Source organism: Engystomops pustulosus, chromosome 2 (genome assembly GCF_040894005.1).
Source record: "Engystomops pustulosus chromosome 2, aEngPut4.maternal, whole genome shotgun sequence".
Classification (NCBI taxonomy): domain Eukaryota; kingdom Metazoa; phylum Chordata; class Amphibia; order Anura; family Leptodactylidae; genus Engystomops; species Engystomops pustulosus.
This window is the reverse complement of record NC_092412.1, coordinates 148,833,401-148,851,798: the sequence shown is the minus strand read 5'-3', so window position 1 is coordinate 148,851,798 and position 18,398 is coordinate 148,833,401. Positions and strand designations below refer to the sequence as shown.

The window sequence follows — 18,398 nt, the reverse complement described above, 5'->3', positions numbered from 1 at the left end:
TTTCCTAATGCGTTGTATTAGCGGTACTAGGTTATCCTCTAAATAGGTCCTAAGTTTTGCCCCTACTTTTATCCCCAAATAATCAAGACATTCCCCTCTTGGCAAAACATCCAACTCCTCTATACAATCCGTATCAAAATCGTCTAGGGGCAAGAGATGAGACTTGGACCAGTTCACGTCAAGCCCTGCTTGTTCTCCAAATTCCTGAATTGTTTCCATTATTACAGGAATAGATCTCTCAGATTGATCCACTGTGAACAACATGTCATCCGCATACAGCAGAAGTTTATCATGGCGACTACTACATCCCCAACCGTGTATGCTTGGGTTATTCCTACATTTAATGGCTAACAGCTCTAGGAACAGTACAAACAAAATCGGGGATAACGGGCATCCCTGTCTTGTTCCCCTGGCGATCCCGAATTCGTTTGTTAAACCACTACTTAATCTTATCCTGGCCAAGTTGAGTATACATCAATTTAATATATTCAATAACTGTCTGCCCAAATCCAAAGCTTCTCAAGGTTTCCCAGAGGAAGACCCACTCCACCCTGTCGAATGCTTTTGCGGCATCTATCGACAGGATGGAGCGGGATCCCCCCCGGCTCATCTGGATTGTGGCGAATACCCTTCTAAAATTATTAGCAACCTGTCTGTCAGGTATGAAACCAGATTGATCTGGGTGTATGATATCCCCTACTACCATTCCCAATTTCCGAGCCAGAACCTTTGCATACAATTTAACATCTGTAATCAACAGAGAGATGGGGCGGTATGATTCGATAATCAGTGCATTTTTATATTTTTTTTAATATCAGGGTGGTGATGGCATGCCTCATAGAGGCAGGTAATTGTCCCGCCTGTGAAGAGTATGTAAACACTTCCTCCAGGATGGGCAATAGCACCCTCCTGCATCTACGATATAATTCAAAGGGCAACCCATCTGATCCTGGGGTAGTATTGCCCGATATTGAGTCCAATGCCTCCCCAATTTCTTCCACCGATATTAGTTCATCCAGCCCCTCCCTCTGTTGTGCTGTTAATTGTGGAAAGTCTATACCCTCCAAGTATTCCTTAATGTCTCTTACCCCAATTCCTTTTTGTGATGCATACATATTTGAGAATGCGTTAACAAACTCTTCTTGTATTTCTCCGGGGTCATTAGTAATACTACCCTTCCTAGTTTTGATCGCACTAATTCCTAGATTTGGTTCCTGATTCCGAATAATCTTAGCTAATGTCTTACCAGGCTTCCCCCCTTCGAAAATTTTTTTATAACCTGCAAAAAAGGTTGCATGTTGTGCTTTATCTAACAAGAATTGTGTATAGTTCTTATGTGCTTCTTTTAAGTTCGCAAAATTTTCATCCGAGTGATTAGAGCTGAATTCGCTTTTACGAATATCTGTATTTGGGATTTAAATGATTCCTCCTGTAATTTATTTAATTTCTTTATCCATTGAATCCTATTGAATAGATATCCACGAATGTAGGCTTTAAGTGTATCCCATACGACATCTATTTCCTTCTTATTCTTAAGCCAAATCTCCTCAGTTACCCCCGTCAACTCCTGATCAATATTCAGTATTGCGAACCAGTGTTCATTAACCCGGAAAGGCATTGGGGTACCCGTTGTTACTTTTTTTTTACCTAATATCCACTACCATAATATAGTGGTCCTATGTGGTGTTCGGTTCGTACTTCATCTTTACAATATAAGCCAGACAACTACTATTACACAAGGCGAGGTCAAAGCATGAAAAAGCAACCTTGTTTAAATATTTCACTCTCCAAACATCCATCAGGCCGACTTCATCACTTAGCCTTTTCAACGGGAAGGCTCCTACCGCTTTCCTAGAACCGTCAGCTGATATTCTATCGAGGTTGCCATCCATCACGCAGTTATAGACCCACATGATAAAACTGGACAGTCAGAGCATTTTTCCATAAATAGTGCTAATTGATTTATAACATCAGAGGAATATGGTGGGGGGATATATACCAAGGATAACATACATTGCAGACCCTCCAGTATTCCTTCAATGAAAATGTAGCGACCATCTATTTTAGTTTTCAGTACTTTTAGATCTATTCTCTGGTGAACCAACAGACTCACTCCTCTTGATGAGGACGTATGACACGAGTGATATTGTATACCGATCCAATTACGTCTAACTCTCCATAGGGTCTCTGGCGTAAGATGTGTTTCAGTGAGAACAATTATAGCTGGTAGATGTCTGTGAATAGTCAAATATAGCTGTTCTTTTAATGGTGTCCCCAAGACCTCTGACATTCCATGTCATAATTTTAATACTCATGTATCAGGGAAAGAGAGGGGGAAGGAAAAAAAGGAATAGGAACAATTGACTGAGTAACTCACCCCCCAACTCCCTCCCACCCCTCTTCTTGGCCCACAAACCTTGTAGGTCTCAACCCATTCAACCCCACTTCTCCATCCTCCCCACCCCATCTCCGCACATCACCCGTGAACTTAATTTGGCAGTATTAGTTACATCGTAAATCTATATCTACGGAGCAAATCAATAAGTGTCTAAGCTACCATCTCTGAAGTATTGAGGAAGATGGCTTTATCTTGATATATAACTCTGAGTTTGGAGGGGGAACAGTAAGGAATATCTGATTGGCTTTCTGTAATCTCTTTTTTTATATATTGAAATTTTTTCATTTTTTCTTGTGTAGCCTTGGCATAATCTGGGAAACGCATGATCTTAGAACCCGCGAGGGCCTCTTCCCCTTTTTCCCTCATTCTCCTCAATATACTGTCTCTATCTTTGGATATTAACAGCTTTACCAGGAAGTGCCTTGGTCTGGCACCCGGGGGTGGGGGTTTCCCTGGGACTCGATGAGCTCTTTCTACGCAGAAGAGCGGTGATAAATGCTCACTCCCCACAACCTCCTTTAACCAGATTTCTGTGAATTCTAGGGGTTTTTTCCCCTCTACCCCTTCCGGCATACCAATAATCCGTATATCGGTTCTGCATGTCCTGTCCTCCAGCTCAATAATTTTATTCTGTAATGATATATTCCCCTCCTTTAGATCATTGATTTCTTTTTTTTTTTAAAGCTGTCATTATCCATCAATTCAGTTACTTTAGAGTCACTTTCTTTCATTTTTTCCTTTTTTTTTTGTCTCCTCTTATCATTGTTGTCTCTGTATCAAATTTATTAGTAAGATCCATTATAGAGGTATTACAGTCACGAATTGCTTATAATATTTCCGAGACAGAGCTTTTATCCAACGTCATATTGCCCTCTTGGTTATGCCCTGTATCTACCTCTTCTATAGCTATACTATCCGGGGAGGCATGTGCTGTTGTCATTCCTGCCACCCCTGCCTTTGCTACTCCTTTAGTTTCTCCCCCTATTTTTTGGTTAACTTTTGTCCTAGTTTGCGGGGATTGCCACATTTTGTCTAGTTTATATTCACTTTTACTTGATGCTTTATCTTTAGGGAAGGTAGCGCCTTGATATTCACATGGGTCGCTATATATGCAAAAAGATATCCGGACTACACAAAAATGAACGTGTGTTCCAACAGTACATGCATCAACGAGCAATTAAGAAATAGTCGGGTAAAACACACAATTACGAGATAAACGGCAGGAAAAAGCTCTAACAAACAGTTGTATATGTCCATACAGTGAGGTTATACACGTTAGAGGAAGTTATTAATATGTCCAGGCTGCGCAAGTTGGTTAGTTAGCAGATAATCGGGCAGACAGAAGTTAGTCAACATCCATCTAATCAAACAAACAGCTGAATGTTCATAAGAGAGATGTGCCAAACTGGAGAGTTGTTATTAATATATGTGCGCTGCGGTTGTTAGTTTATAGCCCGGAATTCAGTCATGCAATGGGTAGCAAACACTTAAGCAGGTACTAAGCAGGTTAGCCTAGCGGTTTTTCTGCTGTTAGTATCTTGAAATATTAGGAATGTGGGAACAAATGGGTCAATTATAGAGACATCTCACCACCTCTAGTCGCGGACGCTGGTGCCATATTTCCCGTAGACCCTAGTATTCCTCTCTATTATCACAGCCTTCAATAAGGGATCACGTTCTTCAGAGAGCACTGGAGAGGTCCGGCAGATTGGTGTCGATCTTCAAGCGGCTTATGTCAAGCAGCCCTCCCTTTCATCCAGACTCCGGACCTTCAGGGGGCTCCAGCGGTTTCCAGGGCTCACCCTTTACGGCACTGATCTTCTACAGCACCACGTCCTGGTCCAGCATGAATCCCCCTGCAACTGTAACAAAGCTATGGAGCTCCGAGCAAAGTGTGGGCAGTGTGGTTCCTCCCAACAGCTAGGTGTCACTGCGCTCACAGAGCCATCTGCTTCTTCGTATGCTGATGCTGGGGACGCCAAGCACCTCGGCAAAAGAACGGAACTCCGGTGTCTCCGGTACACAGTCCCAGGTGAGGACCCCGCAGATAACCCGCTAATAGCCCCAGTTACAACCATAGTTACCGCCAGCACTGCGACATCTATGCTCCGCGGATTAACGCAGCTCACGGGGATGGAGAGACGGGGTTGCAGCTTGGAGCGGGGAGGAGAAGCGTGCGGCATCTTACGTCATGCTGCTCAACCCTGCCCCTCTCCATAGGAATACAGAGTGCAGGGCGCCGTATTCCATAGAAAGATAGGACATGTCCTATCTTTCTACGGGCTATGGCACAGTATGGTGCCGCATGTGTACGGCACCGTGAGGCCATAGAAGTGTCTGGGGGACGTATATATGCCATATGTACGTCTGCTATATATACGCACCCCTTACTTTCATGTGACTAGCTTTAGTCTCGGACAAAAAGAAATTTCTAGGTGTTTTATTGGACCCCCAGAAACAAATGTTTTTCCCACAGGAAAAAACGATTGTTCTGGTGCAGCAGATCCAATCTTTTATCAGAAAAGATCAGGTATCCATGAAGCTCCTTGGCAAATTGACTGCCTGCATTCAGTCTGTTTCCTGGTCCCAAAACCATTCAGAACTGAATCCTTTCATCATGGGACAACAAACTCATATTACCTTAATACGAAAATAAAGATTCCACATCAGGTAAAAACGTCTCTTCATTGGTGGACAAAGACATAAAATATTCAGAAAGGTATTTATTGGCATTTCCATTCAGATTACTATCCAGACAGCTGGGGAGCCAAATTCTGGATCAACTGGTGCAAGGCTCCTGGGAGATGAAGACTTAAAAGTTTATCCCTCTTGCAGGCTTTAAAATCAAATTTTCTCCTGTTGACCAACCATCATATATATGGATGCTCTGGCAACATGACGACAGTCTCCTACATATAGCTGGAATAAAATCTGAAAAACTTCTCTATCTTTCCCAAAGAATTCTCTCCTGGGCAGAAAAAGTACTCTCCCTTTCAGCCACTCATCTGAAGGGAGTAGAAAACCAGATGGCGATGATTTTTGAGCAGAAAAGAACTGGGCCCTCACGAATGCTGCCTAAATCAAGAAGTCTTTCATTCCTCATCTCTAAAATAGGGGAATACCCAATGGGATCTGTTTGCAACCTGCAAACAGCAAGTGCTGCAGTTTCTTTTCGCTAGAAATGAGTGCGACTTACCACACATCGGACGCCTTCAGCCACAGGTGGGACATGGACCTAGCTTGCGCTTATCCACTAAATAACTTTGATAATAAAAGTACTACAGAAGATCTGCTTGGATGGAACAAAGGTCATTCTAATAGTTCTAGACTGGCCAAAGAGGAGATGGTACTCAACCTTTAAACTCTCTAGCGGACCAAGTTTCTCTACCTCTAACGGAGGATCTTCTCTATCATTTACCTGTTCTGCATCCGAAACAAGCAAGCCTCAAGTATCAGCATGGATCCGGAAGGGTCTTTCTTCGAATCCCAAGAGTGTCTGATAAAAGGTAATCCAGACCCTGAAGGCAAGTAGGAAACCAGTTACCTCTGCAATTTATTTGAAAATCTAGAAAAACTTTGTCTGTAAAAATAAACCGCCTAATAGTTCAGATCTTGTAATTTCTTCAATGAGGTCTGGACCTGGGTCTCAAAACAAGTACTCTGAAAATACAAGTATCTGCCTTTGGTTGCTTATTTGACACGCCAATTGCAGAGAACAGGTGGGTCAAACTTTTATTGAAGCTTCTTCTAGGTTTAGTCCCCAATCTCGTACCTCAGTCTCTTTGTGGGATCTGTTGATGGTTCTTAATGTCCTCATGAGGCATCGGTTTGAACCATTAGTAGATATCTATATCAAATTCCTAACGCTCAAGACCACTTCTTGCCAGAAGACCAGGAGAGTTGCATGCCATTTCTATAAATGAACCATATCTTAGTATATTGGACGTTAGGATTACAATTTCTCTTGACCCAACCTTTTCTCCTAAAGTGATGTTTAATTTTCAGAGGCACCAGGAGATAATCCTTCCATCATTTAAGAATGAATGCAAGTAACCCCCAAACAATCTAAATGGCACACCTTACACGTAAGGACTGTCGTACAATACATCAAGGTAACAGACTTGGAACAAGGGCTCAAATCTGTTTGTTCAATTTCAGTGAACTAACAAAGGAAAGAAGGCATCGAAGGCTATTATCGCAAGATGTTTAAAATTGGCCATATCAACTTGCTATGAATTGGAACAAAAACTGGTCCCCAAAGCCTACTCAACGGGCTGAGCCCTCTCCATAGCTGGTAAGTCTTTGCTGCATATTGCACTGCTGATTGCCGACGACGAAGCTGCCAGCGGCTTCAAAAAGATGGCAGCACATGGGCGCCGCCATATTGCCGAGGATCGTCGCTACCTGTGACGTCATCAGGGAGTGGTGATTTGTTGCCATGACGGCCACGGGTCTTAGTATGGCAGTATATGGTAGAATCGATCAGACAGCCCAGGGTGTCTGAAAAATAGTTAAAATAAAAAAACATAAATTCAAATCGCCCAAAGTAGAAAATGGCACTTTTTTGCCATTTTATAAAATATTATAAATTCTATAAAAAGTGATCAAAAGGCCATACAGTCCAGTCCTAAAAATGATAGCATTGTAAACATCAGGAAAAGTCGCAAAAAACAATACCTCCCAAAGCTCTGTATACCAAAGTATAAAAACAGTTATTAGCGCCAGAAGATGGCAAAATCCTAAAGTTTTTTTGTACAGGAGGTTTAAATTTTTGTAAATGTATAAAACTATACAACCTATACAAATTTGGTATCCCCGTAATCATACCGACCCAAAGAATAAGGTAGACATGTCATTTGGGGTGTACAGTGAAATCTGTAAAACAAGAATACAATGCGATTGGCACTCAGAGCCCTCTATATGGGCACCCTTGCTTTCACCTCAGGGTAGAGTTTGCCAGACAGGACTCAAGGCCTCTTGCAGTCCCAGGCATCCCAGGACCTCAGAAGGAAGCTACAATGATAATCCAAACTACTTCTCCTTATTTCTACTGTATTGGTGTCCTCAGGTGCCTATACAATTTAAACCCGTGAAAGAACAGGTAGTAATAAGTAACTGCTTAAATTGTTGCATTGGCACTTGGCGAAAAATATGTGGGTTTTGGTTGTAGTTTGGGCACTCGGCGTCTAAAAGGTTTGCCATCAATGCCCTAGGGCAGTGATGGCAAACCTTTTAGAGACTGAGTGCCCAAACTACAACTAACATCCACTTATTTACCTTGAAGTGCCAAGATGGTATTTTAAGCAGTAACTTATTGCTATTTGTTCGTCCACATCTTTCAATTGCATCAGCCCCTGAGGCCACCAATACAGTTGAAAGGAGTGCTAATTCAGACTCTCATTGTAGTTTCTCTCCAGGGTCTCTCTGTAGAGGAAGAATGGTAAGTCCAGCAGGAAGACCTCCAAAGATAATGCAGCCCTGTCCACACCTTCTCACTTTTCCCGCAGTTCCAAATAGCCAATTAAGTAAAATAGCAATGAGAGCAGCCTCTCATAAGTTGTTTGGGACTGCAGAAAGATTTGGTGGATTTGTTCCTGTCTAGTGAACTCTGTCCTGTGCTGACAACCTGCGTGCCCACAGAAAGGGCTCTCAGTGCCACCCCTGGCACCCGTGCCATAGGTTAGTCACCACTGCCCTAGGGGGTCTGAAAAATAGTAAAAATAAAGTTAAAAATAATAAAAAAAAATTCAGGTCACCCCCCCTTTCCATAGAAATGATATAAATAAACAGAGAAAATCATAAACACATTAGGTATCGCCGTGTCCAAAAATGGCCGATCAAAATATAACTGCTTTCCATGGTGTCCCCCATGATGGCCCCAACTGGAGGATGACTCTTAACCTCTGTAGGGACAGGAAGCCGAGGTTAAATGCCCCACCCCTGCATCCATTCCCTAGTGGCTTCCTGTCCCTACACAGGGCAGGGAGTAGAGAGAAAATTCTCTCCTTGCTTCCCATAAGTCGGGACAGTGAGGGGGAGAATCACGGAGCCGCGGGGATTCGTCCTTTACCCCAATCAGTTCGGGCCTCCATCGGGTTACGGCCCTTTCCTCTGCCCTGAAGAACTGAGTCTTCTCCGGCTCTGTCTGCGGGTCCGGGAAGCCAACGACACCCGGAGCACGCTTGTCAGCGTATGTCAATACACGGTATGGACTTCCAGTCAGATCCTGCCAACTACTTCCGCCACAGTGACCAAGGCCAGATGTGATGTCATGCAAGCGCGACCCGGAAGCAGGAGCGTGGAGTTTGAAAATTGTAATTGCGAGGTGCTCACGTTGATCTGAGGTCTAACTATTCCGGTAAGAGTCTCGACTTACCTGCTTCCGAGATCACTGTTTGGTATAGCATTCCTGGCCATAGAGGTTGGTTGCATGCAAATAGTTTGTGATGTCTTTTATGACCGCTACTACAACATCTGTGTGTATGTATGTACATTTGCTTGACAAAGGCTGAACACAGCCGAAACGTTGCGCGAGGTGGAATAAACACCAAGTTTGTTTTTCGCTATTTTGGAGTGCTGCAGTTTTTTCTATTGGATATTTATTGGACTGGGATAGCATCCATTACTGCTGCTGATTAGGACTGTGCTGCTGTTTTTTTTTTTCTATATATTATAATAGATAGATATCTATCTATATCAGTGATGGCAAACCTTTTAGACACTGAGTGCCCAAACTACAACCAAAACCCACGTATTTTTCGCAAAGTGCCAATGCGACCATTTAAGCAGTAACTTATTACTACCTGCTTTTTCAAAGGTTTAAATTGTATAGGCACCTGAGGACACCAATACAGTAGAAAGAAGGAGAAGAAGTTTGGATTATCATTGTAGCTTCCTTCTGGTGTCCTGGGCTGCCTGGGACTGCAAGAGGCCTTGAGTCCTGTCTGGCAAACTCTACCCTGGGGTGATGGCAAGGGTGCCCATAGAGAGAGCTATGAGTGCCACCTCTGGCACCCGTGCCATAGGTTCGCCACCACTGATATATAATATATATAATTTTTCTTATTCCTTTTAGAACCTGGTAGATCTTCACCTGGCTCATCCTTACCAGGTAACATCTTGCCACTTAGTCATGTGACGCTATTCATGCGAGTCTAGGCCATCATACATTATTGTTAATGGTTTAGGCTGGTTGATTCTTATAGTCCCACCATTGGGAACATAGAGTCCAGCGACTTTGAATCTTCTTGGACCTCCTATCCCAAGCTCCTGTAAGTAGGGATAGGGTGGTGTCGCCAGCTTATCCCACATATATAAAAAGGACGTGTTATTTTCTATCATATTAATTATGCGCTCCTTCTCCATGGTAGGATCCCAGGGAGAAGGAGAAAGAAAAAGGGGAATCCAAAGATCAGAGTACTTCAGTGAAGCAGAAGTCTGCATATAAAAAATTCAATGTGTCTGGAGAGACTACCAAGTGCTTATAAAAAGACTGTATGCAAAAAAAATGTATAGACAATCTGCTCAATGAGGAAAGGAGCTCCTTTGTGGACCAACTGTGCAGTTTTATTAGAGAAGTACAGACTTCAGTCACATCATGTATAGATGCGTTGATCCCTCAGGGACCGCCTCAGAAGAGACAAAGGAAGTAAGAATTTCCTTCAGCGTCGGACTCGGAGGGATCTGAAGGAGGAGATTCCTTAGAAATAGACCATCTAGGTCCGGTTCCGCAAGCAAGATGGCATCTAGATATCTATTAGAAACTGAGGATCTAGAACCACTCTTGAAGGTGATATGGGATACCCTCAAGATAGAAGAGCCACAGTCCTTACAGGACGTGTATTTCCAATAAACGCCCTCAACTAGGAGGGACCCCCGAGACTAGGATCTCCATGTCTAAAGAATTTAGATGAAGCCAGGTTATGGAATCCCACCCCAAAGGTAGATATTCAGGTCACGAAGATGACAAAGATGACTGATTTACTATTTGAGGATGCTATTCAGTTGAGAGATCAGCTAGATAGGAAAGCAGATAGTTTATTGAAGAAAAACATCGCCACAACGTCTGTAGCCCATACCCTCTTCCATTGGATAGCTGAACTGGAGAACCATATTAGAGATGGAACCCCAAGGGAAGTCCTAGTGAGTACTTTCTCCACAATGAAAGCAGCCACGGCATTTATTGCAGACGCCTCAGCTGAGGGTGTGAGGATCAGTGCTAAGGAAGGAGCATTGTCCACTTCATTAAGAAAATCTCTTTGGCTATGTCAATGGAGTGGAGATTTTAGATCAAAATCCAAATTTATGTGGTATTCCCTTTGAAGGAGAATGTGTTTGGGCCAGTGTTGGATAGCATTTTAGAAAAGGCAGCGGATAGGAAAAAAAGGCTTCCCAGAATCCAAGACTAACCCAAGGAAACAGCCCTTTTGAGACCTTAAAGATAAGACTATCCTACAGGGGGAAAGGTAAACAAGGGAAGTGGGCTTCCTCCTCATCTCCAGTAAATTCAGCTCAGGCCTACAGAAAACAATGACGCCAGAGTAAGAGGAAGGTTGCAAAGTGTTTTCATCTACAGTGGAGTTTGATTACAACAAATCCATGGATTATGTCTTTTCTTAAAGATGGTTACAGAATAGAATTAACTACTTTTCCTCCCACAAAATTCTTCCTGACCAAAAAACATCACAGAATCTTTCAGTCCAACTATGGGCAGCGGTCCAGAAATTACTGAAATTGGACAAAATTATTCCAGTAGCCCCGGAACATAAAAAGAAAGGTCTCCCCTTTTTTTCTTGATAAGGAAATCGAATGGGACTTTCAGGATTATCTGCAACCTGAAGAACCTCAACTCATACGTTCTTTACAGAAAATTCAAGATGGAGACTGAGTTTTGCGACTGCCCTAATCCAGCCATAAGTATTGTACTATAAGAGAAGCAATGAAAATCCTCAGGCTCATGACAGCGTGCATTCAATGCATGCAATGGAGTCAAAATTTGTACAAGAACACTGCAAAACTGGGTGCTGGCCTCCTGGGAAAAGAACCCTCTCCATCTGAGTGTGGAAATTCCTATCCTAGTCAAACAGTCCTTGGACTGGTGGACAAAGTTGACAAATTTTGAGAGAGGAATACCTTTGCTCCACTGGCCAGTGATAGCTATTCAGACAGACTCAAGCCTGTCAGGATAGGGAGCAAATGTGGCAGGCCATCCAATTTGGGGCCTGTGGCCAGAATCGATCAAAACTTGGCCCTCAAACTAACAACAGTTAAGAGCGTTACTAGAGGCCTTGAAAACCAGTACTCTGGAACTAAAAGACCAGCATGTCAAGATATATTCAGACAACATCCCCACGGTGGCATACCTACACCATCAAGGAGGAACAAAAAAATCTCTCAAGCAAGATATTTGCATGGGCAGAGAGCTATGTCTACTCGCTTTCAGCCATTCACATAAGGGGAGAGGAGAATCAAATGGCGGATTATCTCAATCAACAGAAAATCGTCCCAAACGAGTGGTGTTTGAACAAGGATGTCTATATACAGTTAACGCAAAGATGGGGACAACTAGTGTGGACTTGTTCGCATCCAGCAAGAATTCAAAGCTTCCCCATTTCTTCTCGCTAGAACCAGCAGTCCCCTTAACTCAAAAAGATGCCTTCAGCCAATCCTGGAGTGGGCTGTTGATGGACGCCTTTCCTCCTATGCCTTTGATAGCACGAGTTGTCCAAAAGAGCAGACAAGATCGAGCAAAAGTAATCCCCATTGTACCCTGGTGGCCAAAAAAGAACTGGTTCCCTTGGTTAAAAAAAGATGGCGTTGGCAGAACCTCTTCTGCTGCCACCTCGATCCGATCTCCTGTTCCAGGGCCCAGTACATAGTCCCAATCCCCAGGCTCTCGAGCTTTCTGCATGGATTCTGAAAGGATGCTGCTATTATCTAAGGCAGTGATGGCGAACCTTTTAGACAGAGTGCTCAAACTACAACCAAAAGCCACCTATTTTTCGCAAAGTGCCAATTAAAGCAGTAACTTATTACTCCCTGCTCTGTCACTGCTTTAAAATGCAAAGGCACCTGAGGACACCAATACAGTAGAAATTATTGTAGTTTCCTTCCAGGGTCCTGAGACTGAAAGAGGCCTTGAGTCATGTCTGACGAACTCTGTGCTCGGTGATTGTGCGGGTGCCCAGAGAGAGGGATCTGAGTGCCACCTCTGGCACCAGTGCCATAGGTTCGCCACCACTGATCTAAGGGCTTATCGGATAAGGTAATAACAACAATGAAGGCTAGCCGTAAACCAGTCGCCCATAAAATTTACTACAGAATCTGGAAGAAATTTGTTTTCTTTTGTGGCACGGTTTCTCCTAATCAATTGTCCCCTAATATTTCACAGGTGCTGGGCTTCCTGCAAGCAGGATTTGACAAGGGTCCTAAGACAAGCTCTCTCAAAGTACAACTATCAGCCCTTAGTGCTGGATTCAGAGGTTCGTAAAAGCCACCTCTAGATTAAGACCTCACTTAAGGCGGAATATTCCAAACTGGAATCTATCCCTGGTATTGGATTACTTTACGGGCCTGCCATTTGAACCCCTAAAGAGCATAGGGATTACAGGGCTAATATTCAAGTTAACCTTCCTCATAGCTATATCTACAGCTAGGTGTCTGGGGGAGATTAAAGCTCTCTCCCTTAGGGAACCTTATCTCAAAATATGATGACAGAGTGGTCCTAACTTTAGATAAAACATTTACACCCAAGGTATCTTCAAGTTTCCACTGTAATCAGGAAATTATTTTGCCTTTTTTTTTTTTTTTTTGCCAGAATCCAAAGAACACCAAGGAACACCCCTAATATAGTATATAATACATAGAGCGTGCCACCATATACCGTATATACTCGAGTATAAGCAGAGACCCCTATTTTCAACACAAAAAACTGGGAAAACCTATTGACTCGAGTATAAGCCGAGGGTGGGAAATGCATTGGACACAGCCTCCCAGTATACAGCCTGCCCAGCCCGTCTCCGATGCTCCAGGTCCTTCGGTTACATCCGCTGCTTGCCAACGTCATTGTGAGCTGCCGGCATCTCGAGGGGGCCCAAAGGACCCGTGTAATTTTTTTTATTTTTTGACTTGAGTATAAGCCGCGTTAGGGTTTTTAAAAACCAATTTTTTTGCTGAAAAACTAGGCTTATACACGAGTATATATGGTAATACATACAGCGTACTTCCATGTACCATATAATACATATAGCGTGCCGCCACGTAAAATATACTATATATACATTTATATACTATATGGTGACATGCTGTATGTATTATATGGTACATGGCGGCACACTGGATCTATTATATGTTACATGAAGGATGCCGGATGTATTTTATAATTTATGGTGGCATGATTTATTTATTTTTTTTTTTTATCACCGGTATATGGCGGATTGTTGTATGTATTTGGTGGCACACGATGTATTTTACATTGCTTTATTTTCAAATTAAACCAATATGGTCCTGACACTCCTTCATATATTACATATATGGGGGCAGGGGGGGGGGGCGCGTCTTTTTATAGCTTGCCTCCGACAGCAGAAAGGCTGGTTTCACCCCTGGCCCCTTCTCAATTAATTTAATATACTGCACCCTCTTGTGAACTATTTTATATATTGGCTTAATTAATTAATTGGGTCAATTATCAAATATACTGGGACCCCTCTCCATTAATTATTTCATATGCTGCCCCTACACTGTTAATTACTTCCTATGCTGCTCCCCACTATTAATTTCATATATTGTGGCGGCCGGGGGCCCAAATCTTTTTAAGTTTCCGGCCCCATCGAGGACTATACAGTGACTGGCAGGAGCTTCCTGTCTGGACGGAGGCCCCTGCCCGATTGGGGCCGTCGGGGGGCCCAGCAGGAGCCTAACAATTGCGCTATTGGAGCACTAGCTGGGGGGCCCCCCAACCAATCAACCCAGATCTGAGGGCCTAGCGCCAATGATGATCTGGCTCTGGGCAAATGCGACAGGGGCCGGATAGAAACTGTCTGTGGGCTGTAGTTTGGGGACCCCTGATCTAAACCTTAAGATACAATTGTTTTTAATATCTCTAGCGCTTGGACTGATTTTTAAAACAGTACTTCACTGGTGGTGAATCTATGGCACAGGTGTGGGGGTTGGCACTTGGGCCCCCTATGTGGGCACTGGACAGGACTACGTGTTCTTATACGAATAGAGGCGGAGCAGTTAAAAAGAAGCTAATAGCTTAAATTGCCATCACATGTTACAATAAATGGGTTTTGATTGTAGTGAAGGCACTGTAAAAGGTTCGCCATCACTGGTATATATGGAACAGTATGTTGTATCTTTTAGACACATTGTGGGAGGAGCCACACATTGGCATGGGGGGGGGGGGAGCCTTAATCTAGCCCTGTCCATCCCACAGGCTGAATGACCAGATCGCTCTGTCCTTACTGCTGACAGAGGATAGGTGGTACACACGATGCAACTCTCCATTCACTTGTATGGTAGATCGGGGACTGGTCCATACATTTTGGCCAATCTTGAAAGGCCCAGATGTGAATATAGAGCTGCAGTATAAAAGTGAATGGAATGAGCTGCACATGCGCGCCCACCCACCACCCCACTTACCGCAGTGGTAATATGGGGGGTGCTGGTGATGATCATTGTTTACCAGACGTCCAGTCCCGTGTAACTACAAATGTCGTCATTAGGCCAGCTTAGAGCATTATAAATCAACGTTGTTAATATCTGGGCATCCAAATCCTCTGATGTAGAATTGTAGTGATGTTCTTGAAGGAAGGCTAGCACTGCCCTCACCCTCCAGGCTTCCACCGTAGCCTTCCTTTTGTGTCTAGAGTGTAGAGGGAATATTAGCGGGTATAGCACAATGTGTATAGGTGACATCCAGTGCTGCTGTCCCTCGCCCCCTCCTCCGCCTCCTCCTCCCCTCGCCGGGGCTGAGCATTGCTCCAGAACCCGCTGCGCGCCCCCGTATCCCCAGTGCGCGCCCCCACTCTACATGCTCGGTCCCCAGTCTTTTCCGTCTTCGGTGTCGCCGTACTCTCCAGCTGATCGGCCGCTCCATCATCCCTCTGTGTGTTACCCCCGCGGGACAGAGAACTCTTCCCCGGCACACTGCTCTACCCCGAGCTGCGCCACTTCTCTGACAGCTGAAGCGCCCCGTCGATCGGCGGCTTTATCCCTTCCCCCCGACCCGATTCCGTCCGTGGAGGGACCCCCACCAGGAGCAAATATTCCGGAGAAAAAGAGACTCCCGGAGAGGACTGCTGCGGAGATGGAGGCGGTGGGGCCTGGTAAGTCCTTCCTCCTCGGCTCGCTGTAGGCCTGGGAAGCCTGTGGAGGCTAGGCCTCACCTGAGGCAGGTCGGCTTTGATCGACAGATACAAGTGGGGGCGTATGGATGGCTACATATTGGAGAAGGGGCTGTATAAGGGCAGACAGCACGTGTGCCAGGGATCGGGGCGCCCTGTGTCTACGTGCGTGGCACCGGCCACTTGTTATTGTATGCTGCCTGTGCAGTTAAAGGGCTGCTGCCTGCGGGCACACACTGGACGAGCCAGGAAGCAGCTACTACTGCCTGCTGTGAATTTACATGCTGAAATGTGTCCATGGCAAGCCTCTGCTCTCTATCACAAGGAGTCCTTCAAATTATAGCAAGGCTGCATCTTCAACTTTTCATGGGGTGCCATCTGTGGGCACCAAAGAATTAGGATTGTCTGGCAGCAGGTAGCAGATCTTCCCCTACACCTAGCCATTGCTCAATATTGGTGTGCAAGTAGTGTTTCCATGTTACTTCCTTGTAGCTGAGTCCTCCCTTTTACAGCAATTCTGCTGCTGACTTTAGTGTCTTGTAGAAACAAACTGTGTTGCTGTTCCCTATCATGTACCAAGTACAGGGCCATTAAACCTAAAGCTGACATTCAACATTGTTGGTAAGCCAATTGAATTGTGGTAGGTATGAAGACTGGCATACAGTGATCTCAGTTTAGTGTCGGCTGCCTTCCCTAACAAGCCTTTTGGATTGAGCTTGCATCCCTTGTTTATTGGAATTTAACCATGGTCCATTATTAATGTAAAATAATACGCCCCTTTATCCATGGCTACTGTAGTTATACACATGATCTGGGTTACCCAAGAACTCATATGTTCATGTTTCACACCTGCTTGGGAGTCCCTATTTAGCTAGTATGGAGAGGCACTTCAGTAACATGCGTGTAATAGTTTTGAAAAGTCAGTGTAATTCATTACATTTCCCTATGTTAACCACCAGCCGGCTTGTCACTGCTTCCCTCAGACATAATAAATTGGTTGCTAGAAGGTGGACAATTGTCAATCGGTGGATAAAAAAATGTTTCCAGCTTTGAAATTTAGGATATAGGATTAAATTAAGATTGCAGGGGTCTGCAGTTCATGGTGTTCCTGTATAGGCTGCATCTGCATTACAGGCTGATGAGGACACTACATTCATTATACAGTGTGCTTCCTTTATTTTCACTTTCCACCTTTTTGGGAATGAAGAACGTCATTTTTCTTCATAGTGGCTTTGAATGATAAAAGTTGCATCCTAAATGTATGCAGAGTCCACATCATGACATATCTTGGCTTGGAATGTTTCATGCATAAGAGACTAAAGCACCAGATTTCAATTGCTGGAGGTGCATTGTCTCCTTCAGTACTTGTTGCTGAGGTCTAGAGGCTGGAACCTTACAATATAATGTTATGCTGCTGACTGACTACTTGCCAGTCTATGCATAAACTAGTACTGTAGTTAGGAAACAGTACATTAGCCAGCGTTTTTCTTGAATTACTAGAACAAAGTTTTGTGCACACATGGTCAGTGCTGAATGATTAATACCTTCACTGGTTTCTATATTATGAAGTGCAGACTTCTTCTGGGAAACATTAGGTCCACTTGGTTACGTCAAGACTGTGCACTTTTTAACTTGAGGGACAATTCTCGTGTCTATAAATAGGTTAAAGCAGTGCATTGGGAAGGACTTCCTGATTTGTCTGTGCAGGCAGCCAAGTTAAGGACACTCATGTGAACAGGTGGCTAATAGTATAGAGCTCCCAAGAAGCCAAGGCCCATATCTTCAAAAATTCCTGTTTCTGGCCAGAGGTTCCAGTAGATCACGGGACCCTCTTCATCGATTGAGTTGACACCCCAGGCAACGAGACATCACTTCTGTTTTCCAGGAGACTTTACTTTCTATATTTTTCCCTTGTACGAGGAGGTCTCTTGTCATTCCATGGGTGTCAACCAGAAGTGTGTGTTTTTTTTTTTTTTTTTGTTTTGTTTTTGTCTCCCCAAGAAATTATATAAGTTTTTAATATGGAAATTAAATTTTAAATGTGCATCCGTAAAATCTACATATCTTTCCAAAGCAGACAACCTGGCAAGCACATTTCTCTGAACTGATTACTGCCATTTACAGATTCATGCAACTTTGACAAATTTGGAGAACCTGTCACCCCCCCTCCCCCCCCCCCCCTCCTCCTCCTGTTGGTGTCCATAAAGTCAAGCTACCCTGCCCTCCTCACTGATGCTGACACTGCTGGGGAGCAGTCCTCAGGGAGGACACTGGCTATGTGAAAAAAAATCAACCTTGTCGCTCATACTTTCCTCAGGTATTCTCTTTAGCTGGTTAGCTGGACTGTATACTGCAGCATGACTCGAACAAAGGACATCAATAAAAGTTGTTGTTTTTTTTCTTTTTCAAAGAATGATGGCTTTAAACCCATGGATAGAGGCTTGAGTGGAACATGTATAAAGATATCTAAAAGGTTGATGGTTCTTTTTAACTGCCGAACAAATTCATGTGAATAAACCTTTATTAACCCACATACTTTCACATATGTTACATGCAGTTTTCTGGGTGGAAACCTGTATCTGAATTTTGTTGTAGTATAGTGTATGGGAATTACCAGAATCCATTTCACACTACGGGGAAAATGAAATTGATAT

The 18,398-nt window shown here is 43.8% G+C and overlaps 1 protein-coding gene across 2 annotated transcripts in view; it reads left to right on the top strand.

Annotated features, from left to right (window-relative positions):
- LOC140118659 (protein argonaute-4) overlaps window positions 1-18,398 on the top strand; it is a 57,738-nt gene that overhangs the window by 7,071 nt on the left and 32,269 nt on the right. Inside the window, exon 1 of one of the 2 annotated variants that reach the window (XM_072136835.1) lies at window positions 15,386-15,726. The exons of the other annotated variant lie outside the window; for it this stretch is intronic. Within the exon in view, the coding sequence (XP_071992936.1) occupies window positions 15,432-15,726 (295 nt within the window). The 5' untranslated portion in view covers window positions 15,386-15,431. Of the gene's footprint in view, window positions 1-15,385; window positions 15,727-18,398 lie in introns of those variants that run through there. 2 annotated transcript variants of the gene reach the window in all.